This window comes from Thalia democratica, chromosome 8, assembly GCF_965202585.1.
Source record: "Thalia democratica chromosome 8, ktThaDemo2.hap1.1, whole genome shotgun sequence".
NCBI classification, from domain to species: domain Eukaryota; kingdom Metazoa; phylum Chordata; class Thaliacea; order Salpida; family Salpidae; genus Thalia; species Thalia democratica.
This window is the reverse complement of record NC_139172.1, coordinates 21,206,652-21,224,839: the sequence shown is the minus strand read 5'-3', so window position 1 is coordinate 21,224,839 and position 18,188 is coordinate 21,206,652. Positions and strand designations below refer to the sequence as shown.

The 18,188-nt window shown below is 24.8% G+C and overlaps 1 protein-coding gene across 1 annotated transcript; it reads left to right on the top strand.

Moving 5' to 3' along the window:
* The first annotated feature begins 2,186 nt into the window (after positions 1-2,186).
* Positions 2,187-16,137, top strand: LOC145841939 (synapsin-3-like). Its single transcript, XM_082949249.1, has 10 exons — positions 2,187-2,385; positions 3,327-3,453; positions 10,945-11,002; positions 11,576-11,667; positions 12,041-12,197; positions 13,184-13,273; positions 14,451-14,656; positions 14,943-15,120; positions 15,244-15,389; positions 15,479-16,137. Exons 1-10 carry the CDS (start codon positions 2,214-2,216, stop codon positions 15,927-15,929), a joined length of 1,677 nt encoding a protein of 558 aa, XP_082805375.1. The 5' UTR covers positions 2,187-2,213; the 3' UTR covers positions 15,930-16,137.
* The last annotated feature ends 2,051 nt before the right edge of the window (positions 16,138-18,188 follow it).

Below are 18,188 nucleotides of genomic sequence, written 5' to 3'. Positions count from 1 at the left end.
CTATTACCTGATTACTTTTCTTTTAAGTGTTATATGTGATGGTATGTTTACTAAACTTGACAAAACCAAATTGTTTAAATTTAAGAAAACATTAGATGCACTTGCTTTGTTCAACTTCTTGCATCAACCATATGCTAAATTCATAGACCATAAAAAGGGAAGTAGTTTAAAATGGAGTACTGCGAAGTAGATTTTTCAGAATATAGTTGTAAGTTGACTAAACTTTTATAGCTATTGCTTTAATCGTCTGGCAAATAAGTGGTAAAAAGATCCGCTTTACGAATTTGCTGTTGATGATCAAGTGTACATAGTTTTTAACATTAAAAGAATCTGTAAAAATAATTTTCCTACGGTGTTTAGGATCTATTTTGTTTTATATTGTGATTTTAATATGTTATTAGTCAAGAACTATACATTGATTTTTTGTACTTTTGTAGAAAATATAAAAAAGTCTGTGTAACATCTAAAACAATATAGAAAAGATAATTAAATCTTAGTGTTTTATTGTATTTTAAGTTTATTGAATGAAATTAATTATTATATTTATTTAGTGATCTAAATGCTCTTGATTTTTAAAATAATACTTTTTTAAATATAAATTTTAACTTTTCTAGAAAGTTATACAAACTTCGTTGTTTATATTTGTAAGTTACGTAAACTAAAAGTGATACACAAGTAAGCAAATTGAAAATTAAAAAAAAATAACCGCTAAAGTGAAAGAGATATTTTCGCGTCTAGTTCTTTTTTTCTAAATTTTTCCTATAAAACTTTTTAAGTTTCTCTGCTAAACGATATACAACGATTCAGTCTAATCGTGGTTGATCGTTTTTAAAGCTTTTTTTTTATTTTTAAGTATGTAGATTTAAAATTGTTAGCTTAAAAGTAAAGTTAATGTCAAAGATTTTTTTTTATTTAAAATAAGAGAATGATTAAGAAAATAAATTCTTACACATGAAAAAAAAAACTACTTATTATTGTGTTAAACGGTATTTTAGCAAGCTTTTCTATTAAGAAAAACTTTTAGCTAAAAAAAAGCAAACTTGTACATTAGTACTTTTTTTAACTATATATGTTTACTATGTAAAAAATAACATTTTAAAGCTTTATTAATAAAGTTTGTTGATTGTACATATACTTTTAATATACTATTTTGAAAGTTAAACTTAAATTACCGACTAATAGAATTAAACTATAATTTTTACTAAGAATTATCAAAAATTTATCGCAAAATTTTCTTTGGTTAACTAAAAACAAAGTTGCTACGTACATAAAACTAAAAATTTTGTATTATAAAGTTTTTTTTAATTTAAATTTACGTATAGCCTAAAGTACTTTAAAACTTTTTTATGGTTACAACAAAATAAAAGTAATAAATTATACAAATAATATTATTAAAACCTTTATGCACTTTTGTATAAAACAGCTTAAAATCGGATTAGATTAATCATTATTGTTGATAAAATAATAGACTAAAAATTTAAATAGATGTTTTATCAATTAAAATCTTTTAGTTTTTGAAAGGAATGAAAATGTCAAGAAAATTTAAATAGTTGTTTTTATGCGTCAAAAAAAAAAGGAGATTAAGAAAGTTAGATTAAGAAAAAATCAAAGTTAGATACTTGTTAGATACAGACAATGTAACTTTTAAAACTTATCTGTACTTTTAAAAGTAGTAGAGTTCTAAGTAGATCAGTAAATTATTAATGAGTTTTTTCCAAGTGAAGATAAAAATCGGCTACTTTGCAAACCAATGTTTCGTTTTTTACTAGGTTTTTTTGTTTACTTTTTTTGCTTAAAACTCTATAACTATACTAAATAAACAGCTCTGTCTTATTTATAGACTGCATTTTTATAAGTGATAACAATGCTACAAGTTGATGTAGCACAATAAGAAAAACTTTATCTGCCTGTTGAAAAATACAAGGGAATGATATTCTAAAAGTATCTACATCTCACAAAAAAATTAAAAAAAAAGAATTAAAATAGACTTTTTATAGTAAACTATAAAAACAGAAAACAATTACAGCTTTTAAATTTTTTTTAAATTTGGGATAAATATAATCACATTTTTATTTGCTTAAAATAAACAAGCACTTATAGTCGCACAGAAGTACATTTTACTACACATCATGTTTTAGTTCGGTTATGTTCACTTATAAAAACAAAATTTCCCAAGAAAACACAAACACAGTTTAGTTTATAATGAGATAGGAATGTCATCGGGAATATCATCGGTGCAATCCGCCCTCGGGTTCATTCGTCGCAGGTTTTCTGACCACAACGTGGCGGCTGGGCTAACGGAAAACACCCCCCTCGATGGCGACCCGAGTGACAACCAGAAAGTTGCCATGGCAACCCAACGCAGGTCCGCGGCACCGTCTCCAGGTAAGTAAGCTTTTTAATTCGTCGTAATAAGTTTTTGTTATAAAAGTAAATCATAGACCACCTTCTATAACATCGTACAAATTTATCGTTGGCAAATTAGTTAACTTTGGTAGCTAACTGCTTTATTATGATTAAACTTTTAGATACTTTGATTTTATACAAACGTATTTATTTTATAAAAAGATTCTTTTAATCGTATCACTACAAACTGAATTGACAGTGCAAGTTAAAATGTAATATTCATAGTTAATACAATATATTCTGTTATTTAAGTTTAATAAAGATGGTTAAAAAAACAAAGTTAGCCCTGGATTGAATTTAACGAAATGTATCTTATTTGCGTGTGTTTTTTAGCATTAAAACAGATGTTAAGTTTTTGTTTTTATTTCATTAACTGAAAAGTAAGTTAGCATGTTAGTTAATAAAATTTTAAATATGCACAAAAATCGTAGTTTTTAAAGTTATTTTTTGTTCTAAAACTTACTTTACGATTCTTGATAAGAACTAAAGTTTTGTAACTTTGAAATAGTCAGTTCGAAATAGTATTTTTTCAAAAGAGACTTTGTTCTAGAAACTAGCTACAGATTAAAATAAATCAAAAGTATTAATATGTAAGTAAAAATTACAAAATAAAATTGTTATAAATTTACGTTTAAATACTGTTTTTAGCTTTAATTATTAAAATCCAAGTTAACATCGAGACTATAGTCAGTATTAATTAGTAAACAAAAAATCATCCATCTTGTAGTTTTACCATTTACTTCAAAAAAAAAACTTCAAGGTATTTAATCTTTCTGTACTAAAATTTTTCTTAGAAATTATTTATGACAAAACGTTGTTTACAACCAAGAAACACATATAAATTGGTCAGGAACGATGATATAAATAGTCTCACTATTTCACATTAAATTTTATGCAAATCCACTTACTAATTTGTTTAGCACCAAGCTCGACATCTAGTTCTGGATTTTTTGCGTCACTAACTTCAAGCAACCCTCTCTCAGCGGTCAAGCCCGATTTGCTTGAAAAAAAAGTTCTGCTTGTCATCGATGACAAACACACAAACTGGTTAGTATTTTTCAGTATTATGCTAAGTAGCTTATTAATTGACTCAATTCAAGAGAAGTTGTCAAAAACTTTATTTAAAAATAATTAAAATAGTTAAATCTTTAATTAGTTAGTCTAAGTATTAAGAAGTACTATAAAAAATTAAAATAGCAATTTTAGTGAAGAGAAGTTTTTCTTTTTTTTAGCAAAGTCCTACTAGTTTCAATATGTGTTACAAAAGATATTAAACTTATAATACTTTACTGACGTCGTTTCTAAACTATAATTATATTCCAACAAACTTGTTTTGTTTAAAATTTTTATTAGAAAATATAATTAACAGCTACTTTTCAAAACATATACGTGTATTACATGCTCTTTTTTTGTTATACTTAAACCCTTAAATATCAAACTACACCGCACGACCATCAACAACAGTCCATGTGACAATCGGCGACCTGGTTTCGTCCTTATTAGGATTTATCAGGCAGACATAGTCATGATTAACTGTTGTCATGTAACTTAGTTAGTTAAATATATAAACATATATTTAGTTTCGAAATCTGTTTTAATTACATCAACCACAGTTTTCTTTTTTCTGATAATGTTTAATGAATTCAAAACGCGTCTAAACACTACAAAAAAGTTATGTGTTTATGTTGTAAATATGTATTAAAGTAGTTTATCATCTTAGCTAGTTTTATAAATAAGGTTTTTTTAATATCTAAAGGTACTTTATTATGCTTTGTATTTAGTTTACAACTAATTTGAAAATATATAAAAACTTCTATACAATATATAACTAAAAAGACTTTATTTTTGAAAAAACTAGTAGAAATTATAGTTATAATATAATACTATGATGCATATCCAAAAGCTTTAATAATAAACATAAAAGCGTAATTTATCTACCACTTCGTTGAAAAAGACAAATTTCAAAAACTTTAATCGATATTTTAATCGATTAAAAAAGGCTCATCGATTTTTTGAGAATAATTGAAATAAACTGTTTATAATGAGCTAAAAGATAAAGCTTATACTATAAGTAAAACAAATGATTTTTTTTCGACATATCTTATAGTTTTCAAGTTAAACATTTTGTTTTGAAAGTTTTTTGTTTTACGTTGTTTTTATTAGTTTTTAATTTACTCTAGATTCAACTTAAACATGCTCAAAAAACTTAAAAAAGCAAAGCTACTTAAAATGTTTTTAATGCGAACAGTTTTGTTTACTTTTGTTGTAAATTAATCAACAAACAAACTCAACGATTGTAGAAAGAAACTTTGTATTTACAGAAATTTGAAAAAATACATTTTCAAAAATAAAGAAAAACATAAATCAGTGGTGTTATTTATTAGTTTTTTCTATTTCTTCTTTAATTATGTTTGGAAAAACCAGACCTTAAAATATGTTTACTGTTTTGGTTTTTAATCAACAAAGAAATGTTAAAAAGTATGGTGCATATACAACTCTTAAAAAACAAATTAACTCTTAATAAAACTAATCTTACTATCATTAAAGTTGAAATACTACATTTCATAAACTTTTTCTCTAGTAAAAGTTGCTGTAAAAAAGTTATTTAAAAAAGCTATGTAATTTAAACAATTACAACTATCTTTAAATATTTATTTATAATAAACAATACAGCGTAAGCACGTTTATAAAGATATTTAAATTAAAAACAAACAGTTTAAATTTTAAACGTTGACATAAAACAAATTTTAAAAATCTTAAAGGCTAAATTTGGTAAAAAAGCTAAATCGTTTATTAAAAAAGCACTAAATTTTAAACCAATGTCTATAAAACCATTAAATTTGATGTAATAAGTTATAAATAAATATCTAATAGCATCTCTTTTTCCTAGAAACTTACTCTTAAATTAGTCATAGGGTCCGCAAACTTCTGCCCGCGTATTACTTTTTTAGCAAAAAATTACTTTTTTAAACAATAAAAGAAAAAAGAAAAAAATCAGCTGACTTAACTTAAAAATACTAAGGCTAGTTTATTGCTTATCATACCAAGCTTTATGTTTTATGTTTTTATATTGGTTTAAAACAACTTATTTAACTGCGACCAGCGAAAAACTTATTTCTTTACAGTGCGACCCGGAAATATTTTTTTATATACAGTAACCTCTCGCATCTTTACGCACTCGTGACGTTACGCACTCTTGTTTAGTTACGCATTTTAGAATTCTAAAAAACTCAAATTATTAAAAAAAATATTTTTATTCCTCAAAATTCTTATGGCATGAAATTTCATTCCTACCTAAAAAATCCATTGATATATCTTTAATACAATGCAAGACAAGTTTATCCTTATGTGCGCAAAAGTCAAATTAAAAAAAGTTGTACTAACATAAACAATTTTTATTAAACATTATCTTATATTTTATATATTTTTTTTTCAAAAGAAGAAATCCATTACAGCGCCAAATGCATATTTTTGTAAAAGGCCTTAGAAACAAGTTTTAATATAGACACTACACCATTTCTTAATTGTAAGCAAATGCTTAATTATAAATTGAATTTCCTTAAGTAGAACAGATTATAAACGTTAAGTATCGAATAAGTTACATATAAGTAAAGATAAAATCTAATTATTTTTAAATTTAGTAAAATTTTACAACAAGTAACATTATTTTATATAAATTTAAATCTTTTTTTTTTATATGTATAGTTTTATATTTTATTTTAATATTTATAAATTAAGTAAACAAATTGTTAAAAGTGGGAAAGTACCCAGTCTAGAAGCAATATTAAAAAATAGCCATTATAGTAAGTATACTTGGTACCTCTCGTATCTTTACGATCTCTTGTATCTTTACGCACTTTTTCTGTGGACACAATGTGCGTAAATAAGTGAGAGGTTACTGTAGTTGGCCCGCGAATTATAAAGGTCTACTGACTCCGAGTCTAACCGAGTTGTTAAAAACATAAAAATTAATGCCTTAAGTATTTAAACAGCTTAAATAATTACTTCAGTTTTATTTTTAGCTATACATAATCATTATATAAACTAAAAATACTTTGTAGTTGAGTTGTTATTAGGAAAAAAGTAAGTTTAAAAATTTCAAAATTTTGCTTTTTTGTATTTTCAAACTAATTTATTGGTAAGATTAAATAAATCAGGAACGAGCCTAATTATGTATCAAAAAGAAATATAAACATCCATTAAAATTACTAGTATTTAGTCTTTAGTTTAGAGTTAACATAGAGTTTTGACAAATTTTATTGTTTAAAAGGCAACATACTAACAAGTTAAAACACCAATACTGTAAATTTATTGTTTCAGAAACTATAGTTTTTGTTATCTTGAAATTTTTTCTTGAAATTGTAGCTTGTTATTATAAAAGTATATTAAATCTCTAAACTAAATATTATTTAAAAAAATGTTTTATGATGGTACACATGTTTAAGAAAACAAATTTTATAAATATCTTGAAAAGTTTAAAACAATGTTTTGATTTTATAAATACTGTTATAATAAGTGCAGTAATCAACTTGTTAAAAAAAAACTCAACAATGCATTTTTAGCTTTAAATAAAAACTTATTACTTAAGATGACTTTTATTAATGAAAAAAGAAGTCACATTTCTCAAAAACGAAAATTAATTTCTAAAAAAAAAGGTGAGAAGTCCATTAGAAGATTTTTGCTTAAGACCGTTTTACATTTCTTATATGTAAACAAGAATAAAAATTGTGTTTAAAATACAAACTATAAAGTTATAGAAATGTACAAAGCTTACAAGCTTTATAAAGTCCTTAACTAAAAATAATTTACAAAACATGCAGATTATTTTAAATTTTGAATTTAGTTTTAAAACCATCTTGTACAAGTTAGAAAAACTAAATTCAATAAAATTGTAATAGTGTACGTGATAATACTGTAAAAATGGATTTTATGTAGTATTTCTACTAGCCTTTATTTATACAGAGTAATTTATCTTAAAGTAAATTTTCTAGTTCAAAACACTTTTATTAAGTTTAATATGATATTTTGGCATTATTAACAGCTATAATAAATGCTGTTGATTTTTTTAAGCGTTTTCATATTTTTTCAACTTATATTTTAATCTTTTACTCAAGGTTAAATTTTGAATTTCAATACTTATTTCTCAAATATATATATAAATATAATGTAGTAGTTAAATATTTTATTAAAGATATTTTCAATAGAATAAAAACAACTATTTTATTTTAATTTCATAAGCTTACAGAAAGTTTGGTATTTATAGAAATACAACTATTAATAAGTTTTTGAGACTAACAGCTTTTTTAGTTAAAAAACAATTCAGCTAAAAAAGTTTTTAAATAATTTTTGCATTTATATACTTTTTATAGCAAGCTCTTACTTCTACATTTTAATGACTTAGTGTTGCAGCATATAATAAAATAAAAACTTTTATTTAAAGAAAGAATATTGATAAGTTATAGGATAGTCATAACTTGTGTAAAGATACCTAAAAACGATAAACATATCTACATGAAATAATATACAGACACCATACTTTTATGCATTGTTAATTACAAAGAAACATAATTTTTGATCTAATTGACTTCAAATACATCTCTACACTGTTTAAATATAATTTACTTTATAAACAAAGTTACACTTTCAAAAAGTTTCAGCCACCTTTAGAACTATTTTTTATTTCCCAATGGAGCAAGTCGATGTTATTGATTTTTATAGTCAACATGTTAACTCGATTTTACACTCCAAAGCGTAGCAAATCAATTACTTTATTTTGTTGTAACTGTTAAGTAAAACTTGCATAAATAATTGGAACAAACAATTTATTTTTTGTATAAAAGCTTTGATATTAGGAAACGTAACGTGTAACGTGGATTTTTAATTAAAGTTTTACTTCTTTACTAAGATTAGTATTTTTTAAGTGTATATGATTTTTTTTATATAAAAAAAACCTGTTCTTACTTTGGCCTTTTTAATTTGAATGATTTACATTGAAATTTCAATAAATTCAGTTTTTTACAAACATAAGGTTAAGAAAAGTAAGTCTAATTAATAGTATAATAAGTCTTAGAAAAGTTATTGTATTTTTTTTGTGTTAAAAACTGTACTAAAAATTTGGATCGCATTTTAATCATTCTAAACAAACTTAAATATTGTTTTTGAACAGTTAAAACCACGGATTTCTTAATTTATTTTTTATCAAGGCCACGTATTTAACACGGGCCAATAAAAAGTCTTAACTGAATTAAATGTTAGAGAGTTACAATAAATATCTTGAAAGTACGTAAAGAGTATTATTTTACATTTTAACAAGATTGCAAAATTTATTGAAAACTATTACAACAAAAACAAACACAACAGTGATATTAATTACGGGGCTTCTGTATTAAGTTTGTAGTCGATAAAGAGAAAGTATTAGAAAATCCACAGTTTTGTTAAACTGAGTGAAACAACTAAAATTATAGTTCTACTTCAACTTTGGTTTAATTATTAACTGTAGTTGAGTATATGTTTTTAATATTTTTTTTTACATTTTTTTACTTAAAATGATTAAAAATAAGTTTTATCTAAACTTTTTAAAAATTTGTAACAGCGTTTTAAATTATGCAGTAAAGATATTACTTGTTTAATACATTCACCACAACTAGCTCTTTAAAATAACTATCGAGAATTTACTGTTAAAGTTTTTTTATGGAATATAAACAGGATCCAAAAGTAAAGTTGTTCACACATATGCTTTAAACTTAGATTTAGATAATTAATAAATAAAACACTTGAGTAGCTTTGCTGTAGTATATTATGTATAATGAAAGTAGGCAGCAGTAATATCTTTGCCAGTTCTAAGTACATAAGTAAATTATTTAGAATTGTTCTAAATATATTGAGATGTAATTTCTGCATCATCACTTAACAGCTAACTTGTATTATAAAAACAAAGTTTAAAGTATTAACCTTTAAATACTTTCTTAGTCTTAACTTCTACTTTAAAATAATTAACTTATCTAAAAAAATTGGTAACAATTTTAATATTGACTCTATACTTTTTAAATTAACACAAAATCTAAAAAGATACTGTACTTAATTTTTTTAATTATTTAGCAAACTAAGTTTCGTTCAAAAAGCTTGTCAATACTTAAATATAAAAATTCTAATTTAAATAGAGTTATATAAACTCTAAAAAGTAATTTTGTTTAATTAACTATTTTTTATTGAATGCACTGACGAGTTCTTTGAGAGAAACTAAGTTTTTCCGAGTAAGTTTTTGAGTAAATAAAAATAAATTTGTTCATATATGCGGAAGATATCTCTAAATGTTTCCTGACAATCAAACCTACAGTACTTAAACTTATGTTTTACAATAAATAAATAAATATCATTTTGAAAGTTTTCTAGTTCGATTTATTTCTATTGTTTGTCTTTGTTTATGATATTTTGTTCGGTATATGTATTTTTTTTATCCTTTAAATTAAAAAGAACTTCAACTAAAGTTGTTTAAACTACTTAACTTTTTCGTTTAATAACTAAAAATAAGTAAAGTTAATTAAACATAAAAAGATTAATAAAAGCTTTGAAATTTATCTCTAAAATAAGTTTAAAATAATTCTGAAACAACCAAATTTCTTTAAACAACTACAACTTTATTCTACAACTTAGAAAAAATTAAAATGTTTTATATTTTCTTACAAATAGTACTCGACTCAAAAGTACTGTTTGGACAGCTATAAAACACTAAATAACATATATTATACATAATAAAATAAATTCTATAGTCTTTGAAACGCTGCAAATAACTTTCTAAGTCATCGTATAGCAGTTTAACGAGTATATGCTGAATTAACACTAACAAGTTCTTTAGTATTGTATCATTAAACTTAAAAAGTACAATTTTTAAAAAGTGTTGTTTTAATATAATTTTTCTTTTTAACTTAAGCTTCCAATATAAATGCTAAATTTATAACACAAATTGAAAAATGATATTTTCTTTTCATCAAAAATTAATATTGACAGTACGTCCTTTACTTCTTTTTTCCCGAATGCATGACCAAGGCAATGTTTAACAAAAAAGTAATTCAAGTCTAAAAAACACAGCTTCAGTAATTGCAACATGTACAGATAAAGTTATGAATTTTTTAGCACAGTAAAACACTCAACAATTAAGTAGCTGGGAAAATTAAAAGTATTATATAATTAAAAATTAAATGTATAGACTTTTTTCCACAAAATAACTACTTTTTGATAGAGTATGGTTATAAGCGTAGTGTTTTATTAACTTCAAGTAAAAAAAATAGTTTTAAGTAAACCTGTTGTAAACGCTGCAAATAACTTTCTAAATCATCGTATAGCTGCACAAGAGTATATGCTTATTTAACACTAACAAATACTTTAGTATTGTAACTTTAAACTCTAAAAGTACAGTTGTGAAAAAGATTTTTCTAACGGTTTACTTAAAAGCAACTTAAATACAAAATTTACCTGTTTTAAAAAGATCTAAAAAACTTTTAGTTTGAATTTTATTATATAAAATACGTAAAATTACAGGTCAAATTGGTTTAAAGGAAGAAAAGTATGTGGAGACCAAAACATCAAAGTTGAACAGGTTCGCTTGAATTAATAAAATACACACTAGTTTATTTTAGATAACTTGTTCTTTGTTCATAAAGCTAGAATGAGTCTATCTTAGTAGTTAAATTTAGGTTTTAAGAAACCTTAAACTATATTAAAGTTTTATTTTAAAGTATAAAACTAAAGCAAACAAAACTAAATAAGTTATAAGTTTTATTACTTTATTTAGTAACATTTTAACTTCAGTTTTGTGTCTTAAGCCATACTTTTTAAAGAGATTGTTCTTGCATTTAATAGGTCGAAATATAATAAAGTAATTAAAAACACTGCAATTCAATTTTTTTTAATACTTGTAGACTAAATAACTGTAATACAAATAGTTTTACGGAACTGTAAGGCTTGAAGCTGTAAAAAAATTTTCAAAAAATATTACTAATGTATACTTGATTTATTTAAGAGTTTCATATTGGAAAATTATGGTTTCTTTTAATTACGAAAGCCATTTGTTTAGATAAATGTAAAACGTAAATCATTAAGCTTCACAAAAACCTGTTTCTAATTCTAACGTTTTAAGTTTTTCTCGTATACTAAAGTTATTCGTTTTAAGGCTGAGTTCAGTGAAATAAGTGTGACTAGTAGCAGTAGAGATGGTTGTATTGTGGACATTAAAATGATAAGAAATGGAAAAACAGTGGTAAAGTAAGTCGTTATCAGTGTTAGTAAGAATTTTTTTTGAGTAATTTTATTAAATATAAACAAACTACCAAGTTTTAATAGCTAGCGTGTTGTATTTAGACTTAATAAAATTATTTATTTTGTTTTTAAATATCTAATACTGACTTACACTACTTAAACGAAATCAATATTTTAGAAATTGTGAAAATAAAAATACCCTATCAAACTACAAAATTGAAAATAAATTTACAAACTAAGTTGTGATTTACTTAAGTTGTAAAGTATAAAAACAAACTTTTTTTTACTTTTAGATAAATCTTTACTTCATTAAAAATATAGTTAAAGTTCGTAGTTTTAATAATAACGTTCTATAAATTGTAAGTTAAAAATTGTTTAGGACTTTCACACCGGATTTTTTACTTGTAAGGCAAACAGCTAAATCGATGGGCGAACAGAAAAACTTTACTAATCTTTTGATTGGTTTCAAGCATGGTGGAGTCCCTTCTGTAAACTCTTTGCATTCACAATACAACTTTTTAGATAAACCTTGGACGGTAATATATAAATAATTTATTAGCTATTATTTAACTATTTCTTTATGGTAAATAACAATAAGCTTAAAGTTAGTTCAATTGTTGTTTGTTATACTCATTTTTCTTATCAAGAATGTGAAATAAGTATAGTGAAAAAAAATCTCTTTTTTTAGGCTTAACATATTTTACGTATTTTGCTGTTAGTTTTTGTGCATAAAATAAATATTGTTAATATTTTAAACCTTTCAGTAACTGTTTTTAAAGTTAAATCAATTGAGTCAGTTTAAATTTAAGCAAAAAATAACGTTTTATTCCTGTCAGTATCGTTTTTATATTAACAGTATTAGATATTTAGTTTGTTAATATGATTTTTTTAAACTTTAATTAAATGTTAACAAAGAATTATATGACGAACATAAACTTTAGAAAAGTTTAAATACAAATAACGAAATCTTTAAATGTTTGAGATAAATGTAAAGCAGAGTAAAAGGTTATTTGTAACTTAATGATTTTTTTAATTTTAAAGAACTTAACTTTGTTACTAATATTGAATAAAGTTTTAAATTTCACAATCATTTTTAAGATACAATTTAGTTGCAAATGTTATGCAAATATCTGCTAATGTTTTACAAATTAAAAACTGGTTTAACAACTTTAAACTAATAGATTAATGTTATTTTAGTTTTATGGCATAAAACTATTTAAAGTGTACTTAGATTTTTAGAACAGTGAGAAAATCGAAGCTCAAAAATTTTGTCGAAGGACATACACTTTTTTGAACATATTATATACAATATTTTAGTTTCTTACTTTCAGCAAAAATAAATCATTATTTTAGAAATTGTAAGAACTAAAGATCAAAACTTATGAAAAACCTTATTTTAAAGTCTATAATGTTTTAAGCATTTTTTGACTTTTTATGTAGAAAAACTATGGTTTATTATAGCAACGTAACAAAACAAAATGTTATTTTTCAAACTTAGTAAATATATTTTATCTTTTTATAGTTTTCTCAGCTGATAAGAATCCAGAAGAAACTTGGAAAGGAAAAATTTCCACTGATAAATCAGACGTTTTACCCATTTGCAAAACAAATGGTTTGACTTTTGCACGCTTTAAATCTTAAGTTAAGAATAAATAGATAGTTAGAGTTAGTTAAGTAACAACTTAGGTAAGCTAACATTGACTAACTTTTTTTAATAAAACATGCGCATTCTAAATAAGCGAATTTTATGAAAAATAGTATATACTCCACACGGACTTTAAAGATAATTTTTGAAGTATGTAAGCTTATATTACAAACCTATCCAAAATTATTTATCAACAAAATATTATTAAAAATATTTTTTTACTAATTTGTATGTAACTGTGATAATACTTTAAAGACAGATGTTTTAAGTTTTCTTAAAACCTTGAATTAGTGTTACTAATTTTAAACAATTTTAAATTTAAGGTTCCCTACAAACTTTTAAACAGAATTCAAGTTTATTTTACCAATTTATAAGTTTTTTTGTAGTAATTGTTGGAAAATATTAGCTTTGTTTCTAACAACTGTTATATTATTATCATTTGTCTTACTATTATGTTTGTCTATTTATAACTATTAGTCTTAACTAAGAAATTTTGCTCAATTTACTGGAATATAAAAAGCTTATTTAAATATTAATACTAGTGCAAATTGAGTATTTTATTCTTTACTAGATTTCGGTAATAAAAAAAATTTACGACTTTATCATTATAGTTTATTTATTTGACAAAGTCGTAAACTTTTTTTCCACCGAAACCTGATAGTGAATAAAATACAAAACTTGCACCAAAATTAATATTTAAACTGTTTTAAAAAATAAATTATTTTAAAAACATTAAAAATTATGTTTATTAACGCTATGCATCAAAAAATTATTTATTTGCACAAAAAAAATGTTGCAGTACAATGTATTAAAAAGTTTATTCAAAAGATTAGAAAACATTAGATTTTTTTGTTAATTTTTCTTTAAGTTCAGATCAGGGTTTCCCAAACTCATTTTCTTAATCTCCCCCTTTGCAGAAATTTAAAAAATAATTGACCTTTGTAATAGATATTGTCCCTTTACTAGTTAATTACTAATTTACATTTTCGCCTCATATTTACTAATTATTACCCCTTGTAGCCAAAATCGAATCAATAAGGGCAATATCGCCCATTTTAAGGAATCCTTGTTTAGGATGTTAAGCTTAAGTTTTCTAAAAATTGTAAATTTTTTAAACAAACTACTAATTTTAAACTATTTTCAGCTGACTTCTCCACACTTTCCGGTCATAGTTAAAATCGGTCATGCGCACCGAGGCACGGCAAAGTTCAAAGTTTACGATCATTACGAGTTTCAGGACGTCGCAGGGGTGGCAGCCATGACGGGAACTTACGCTGTCGTGGAAAAGTTTGTCGATACGGATTATGACGTCAGAATACAGAAAATTGGGAATAGCTACAAAGCTTACAAGTGAATTTTTCTTAAAAAATTATTTATATTCATATCCATGATATGTTTTTGTAGTTAATTTTTAACCATGAACAACAAAAAAGGATGTTTTATAATCATTTATGTCGTTAGCTCATTTCACTTTTAAGTGATTTTATTTTATAGAAAATATCAAAAACCTATACTTACTGTATTGATAAAATTTAACATGTTTTATCACTAATTAATTAAATTACCCATTTAAGCTTTAAACTTAGCATTGCTGATACAAAAACTAGTTATAAATCGTACAACAAAAAATCAACAGGAGAGTATCGGTATCGCGCAACTGGAAATCGAACAGGGGGTCGGCCATGTTGGAGGAAATACCGGTGACGGACAGGTACAGGTTGTGGGTCGACGCGTGCTCTGACATGTTCGGAGGACTTGACATAGTGGGTGTCAAAGTTCTTCACGGTAAAGACGGAAACCATTACATCACTGAAGTTAGTTTAAGAAAAACTTACAACAACTTAGATTGTTTACAACTGTGAGACGAAGTAATTAGTTTTAAAAAGTCCGTTATCATTTTTTTTGTCATGTAAAACTTAAGTTTTAAAAAACTACAGGTAATAGATTGCAGTTTGATGTTGATGGGAGACAAGCAAGACGAGGACCGAAGAAGGATCGCTGATTTGGTCACGCAACGGATGAACGCCTGTTTGAGAAACAAGACTGCGAAGTCTTTGATAGGCAGCATTGGTAATCAGTCAAGGTACGTACGAAATTCTACAGTTTTACTTGGTTATTTTCATAAAAAGCATAAAGTTTGAAAAATAAAACAATGCTTTTTGATTTACTTAGATCCCCAACTCCAAAGAGAAGCTCGACGAAGCAGAAGCCGCAGGAGCAGTACCAAAAATCAAACGAGAGAAAGCAGCTACTGCAGAACTTGCACCAAGCAAGCGCAGCAAATCGACCGACTGCCGCGAAAGTTGAGCCACTCAAAAAAGAAGAGCGAAACACATCTTCGATCGAAAAAAGATCTTCGGTGACTAATCCTCCGCAGCAGGGCGTGATCACAAAGAACCAGTCGGCACCAGTTTCACCGACGACCATCGAAGCTCACTCTTCGTTTTTTGCGCCAAGTAAAAACGCGACGTCGAAGGAAGGACAAAGTGATGGCCAGGCTGCTGCCGGTGGGGCGAGGTCGAGTTTGCAGGGGCAGATGGGACGCGCAGTCAGCAGCGAGGAGGACAGCAAGGCGGACAAAATAAGGAACTTGCGCCAGTCGTTTGCGAATCTTTTTGAATAACTTTTTTTTTTGTTGTTTTTTTGTGTTTCTTGTAACTTGTTTGGTCCGAATCAAGCAGGTGCGAGTAAACAGTGAGATTAAGAACAGAGTTTAATTTTAATATTGACTGTGGCTCTAGCGTGTTTTTTTTCTTGTTTTAGAAATCGGAAACTTATTTTTTTAACATTACAAAAGTTCGGCACTTTGCTATTAAAAAAATTTTGAATTTGAGAAATTTAATTTATCAAATATTTTAAAATACCCGTCTAAAGTTTTTTCTTTATGGTACATATATAAATGTACCGTATAAATGTACGTAAAAATGTTTATTAAAAGATAAACTTTAAACCTTCTTTAAAATTATACTTTTTCAGATTTACATGAAATAACATAAAAAATTTTTTATTCAAGTTTGTAAAATTCAACTGGTGTTAATTCATTTATCAAGCATGGTGCAATAATACTTTTTTATTGTTTAAATCAACCAAGTTGATCATTTGTGGTGATACTTATTTTAACACATTTTTAATTCATACTGTATGTATACTATTTTAAATTCTACCCTAGTATTTAAATAAAAATACAGAGTTAATCGGATGTATTGTGTTGTACATACTTTAATTTTTTATAAGTTTTCATTTGTGATAAGTACAGATATATTTATAGCATAACTACATACAATAATCTAACTTGTTTCTTTTATAAACGTCTAAAAAAATAAACTTTTAAATTTTTATAAACTTAACCTTTTTCCGGTAAGATTAAAAATTATGAAAAAATCATAAAGTACTTGTATTTTATTAAAGCTCGTCAGTTTTCTTATTTATAAAAAAAAATTACTACAACTTTCAAAATTGTAGGAACCATGGTTTTGTTTAATTTAAGTATGGCAGAATTTTTACACCTAAGTTCAAATATTTTGAGAACATAAAAAATAAACAGAGGCCAAGTAAAGCTGCGTTTTCTATTTCAAAAAAAAAAACTAAGTAAAGAAAATAAAATTAAAAAACCGTAACAAAAGATTAACTAAGCTAGTTTCTCAATTAATGGTACAGTAGTAAGGTTCTTTTACCTTTTCGATGTTATACAAATTGGTAGCTTGTAAAACAAACCAGCAAAGACTTTAGGTAACTGTAAGCTTTTTTTTAAGTAGTAAAACTTTTTTTGATTCAATAATATTTTTAGCAAAAACTATGTTTGAATTAAAATTTTTTTAAGCAACCAAGCTTAAGTCTTAATATTTTATTTCGTTCATTATGTGTTGAAAAAAGTTTTCTGGAATTTTACAAAAGCAAAAACTGTAAATAAATCATTACAATCTTTAAAATATTGTAACTTACATTTTCACCTATAACAAATATTGTAGTCTATTATTTGTGAGGCATAAACTAAAAATATGTTTAAAAGTAAAATGCTAATCTTGTACTTTTATTTATTATGTTAGTTCAAAAATGTTCTATAATGCAGAACTAAATAAATTCAAAACGTTAAAATTCTCAAATACTGTTTTTAAAATGATTTTAAACTTTTCATTAAAAAAAGGATTTTCTGTACAATAACTTTATAGGTAAGAACATTTATTTTAGTTATGTTTATACAAAATTACAACTAATGGTTTATTTTATTATAAATTATTTTACAAAATATTTTTTTATAATTACAAGGGTTACAAAAAGATTTTGCAAATTTCTTCAGGGTTTTTAACAAGCTTTTCGATTTACTTTAAGTATAATATTAAACTTATGGTAAAAAAACTGTCTATAATAAAGTAAGTTATTTTACAAAAGCAAAATCTGTAAATAAATCATTACAATCTTTAAAATATTGTAACTTACATTTTCACCTATTACAAATATTGTAGTCTATTATTTGTTAGGCATAAACTAAAAATATGTTTAAAAGTAACATGCTAATCTTGTATTTTTATTTATTATGTTAGTTTAAAAATGTTCTATAATGCAGAACTAAATAAATTCAAAACGTTAAAATTCTCAAACACTGTTTTTAAAATGATTTTGAACTTTTCATTAAAAAAAGGATTTTATGTACAATAACTTTATAGGTATGAATATTTATTTTAGTTATGTTTATACAAAATTACAACTAATGGTTTATTTTATTATAAATTATTTTACAAAATATTTTTTTATAATTACAAGGGTTACAAAAAGATTTTGCAAATTTTTTCAGGGTTTTTAACAAGCTTTTCGATTTACTTTAAGTATAATATTAAATTTATGGTAAAAAAACTGTCTATAATAAAGTAAGAACATATAAAAT

Coding starts and splice junctions, on each gene's coding strand:
- LOC145841939 (XM_082949249.1), top strand. CDS start 2,214: ATGTCATCGGGAATATCATCGGTGCAATCCGCCCTCGGGTTCATTCGT. Junction 2,386..3,326: donor GTCCGCGGCACCGTCTCCAG/GTAAGTAAGCTT, acceptor TAATTTGTTTAG/CACCAAGCTCGACATCTAGT. Junction 11,668..12,040: donor AATGGAAAAACAGTGGTAAA/GTAAGTCGTTAT, acceptor AAAATTGTTTAG/GACTTTCACACCGGATTTTT.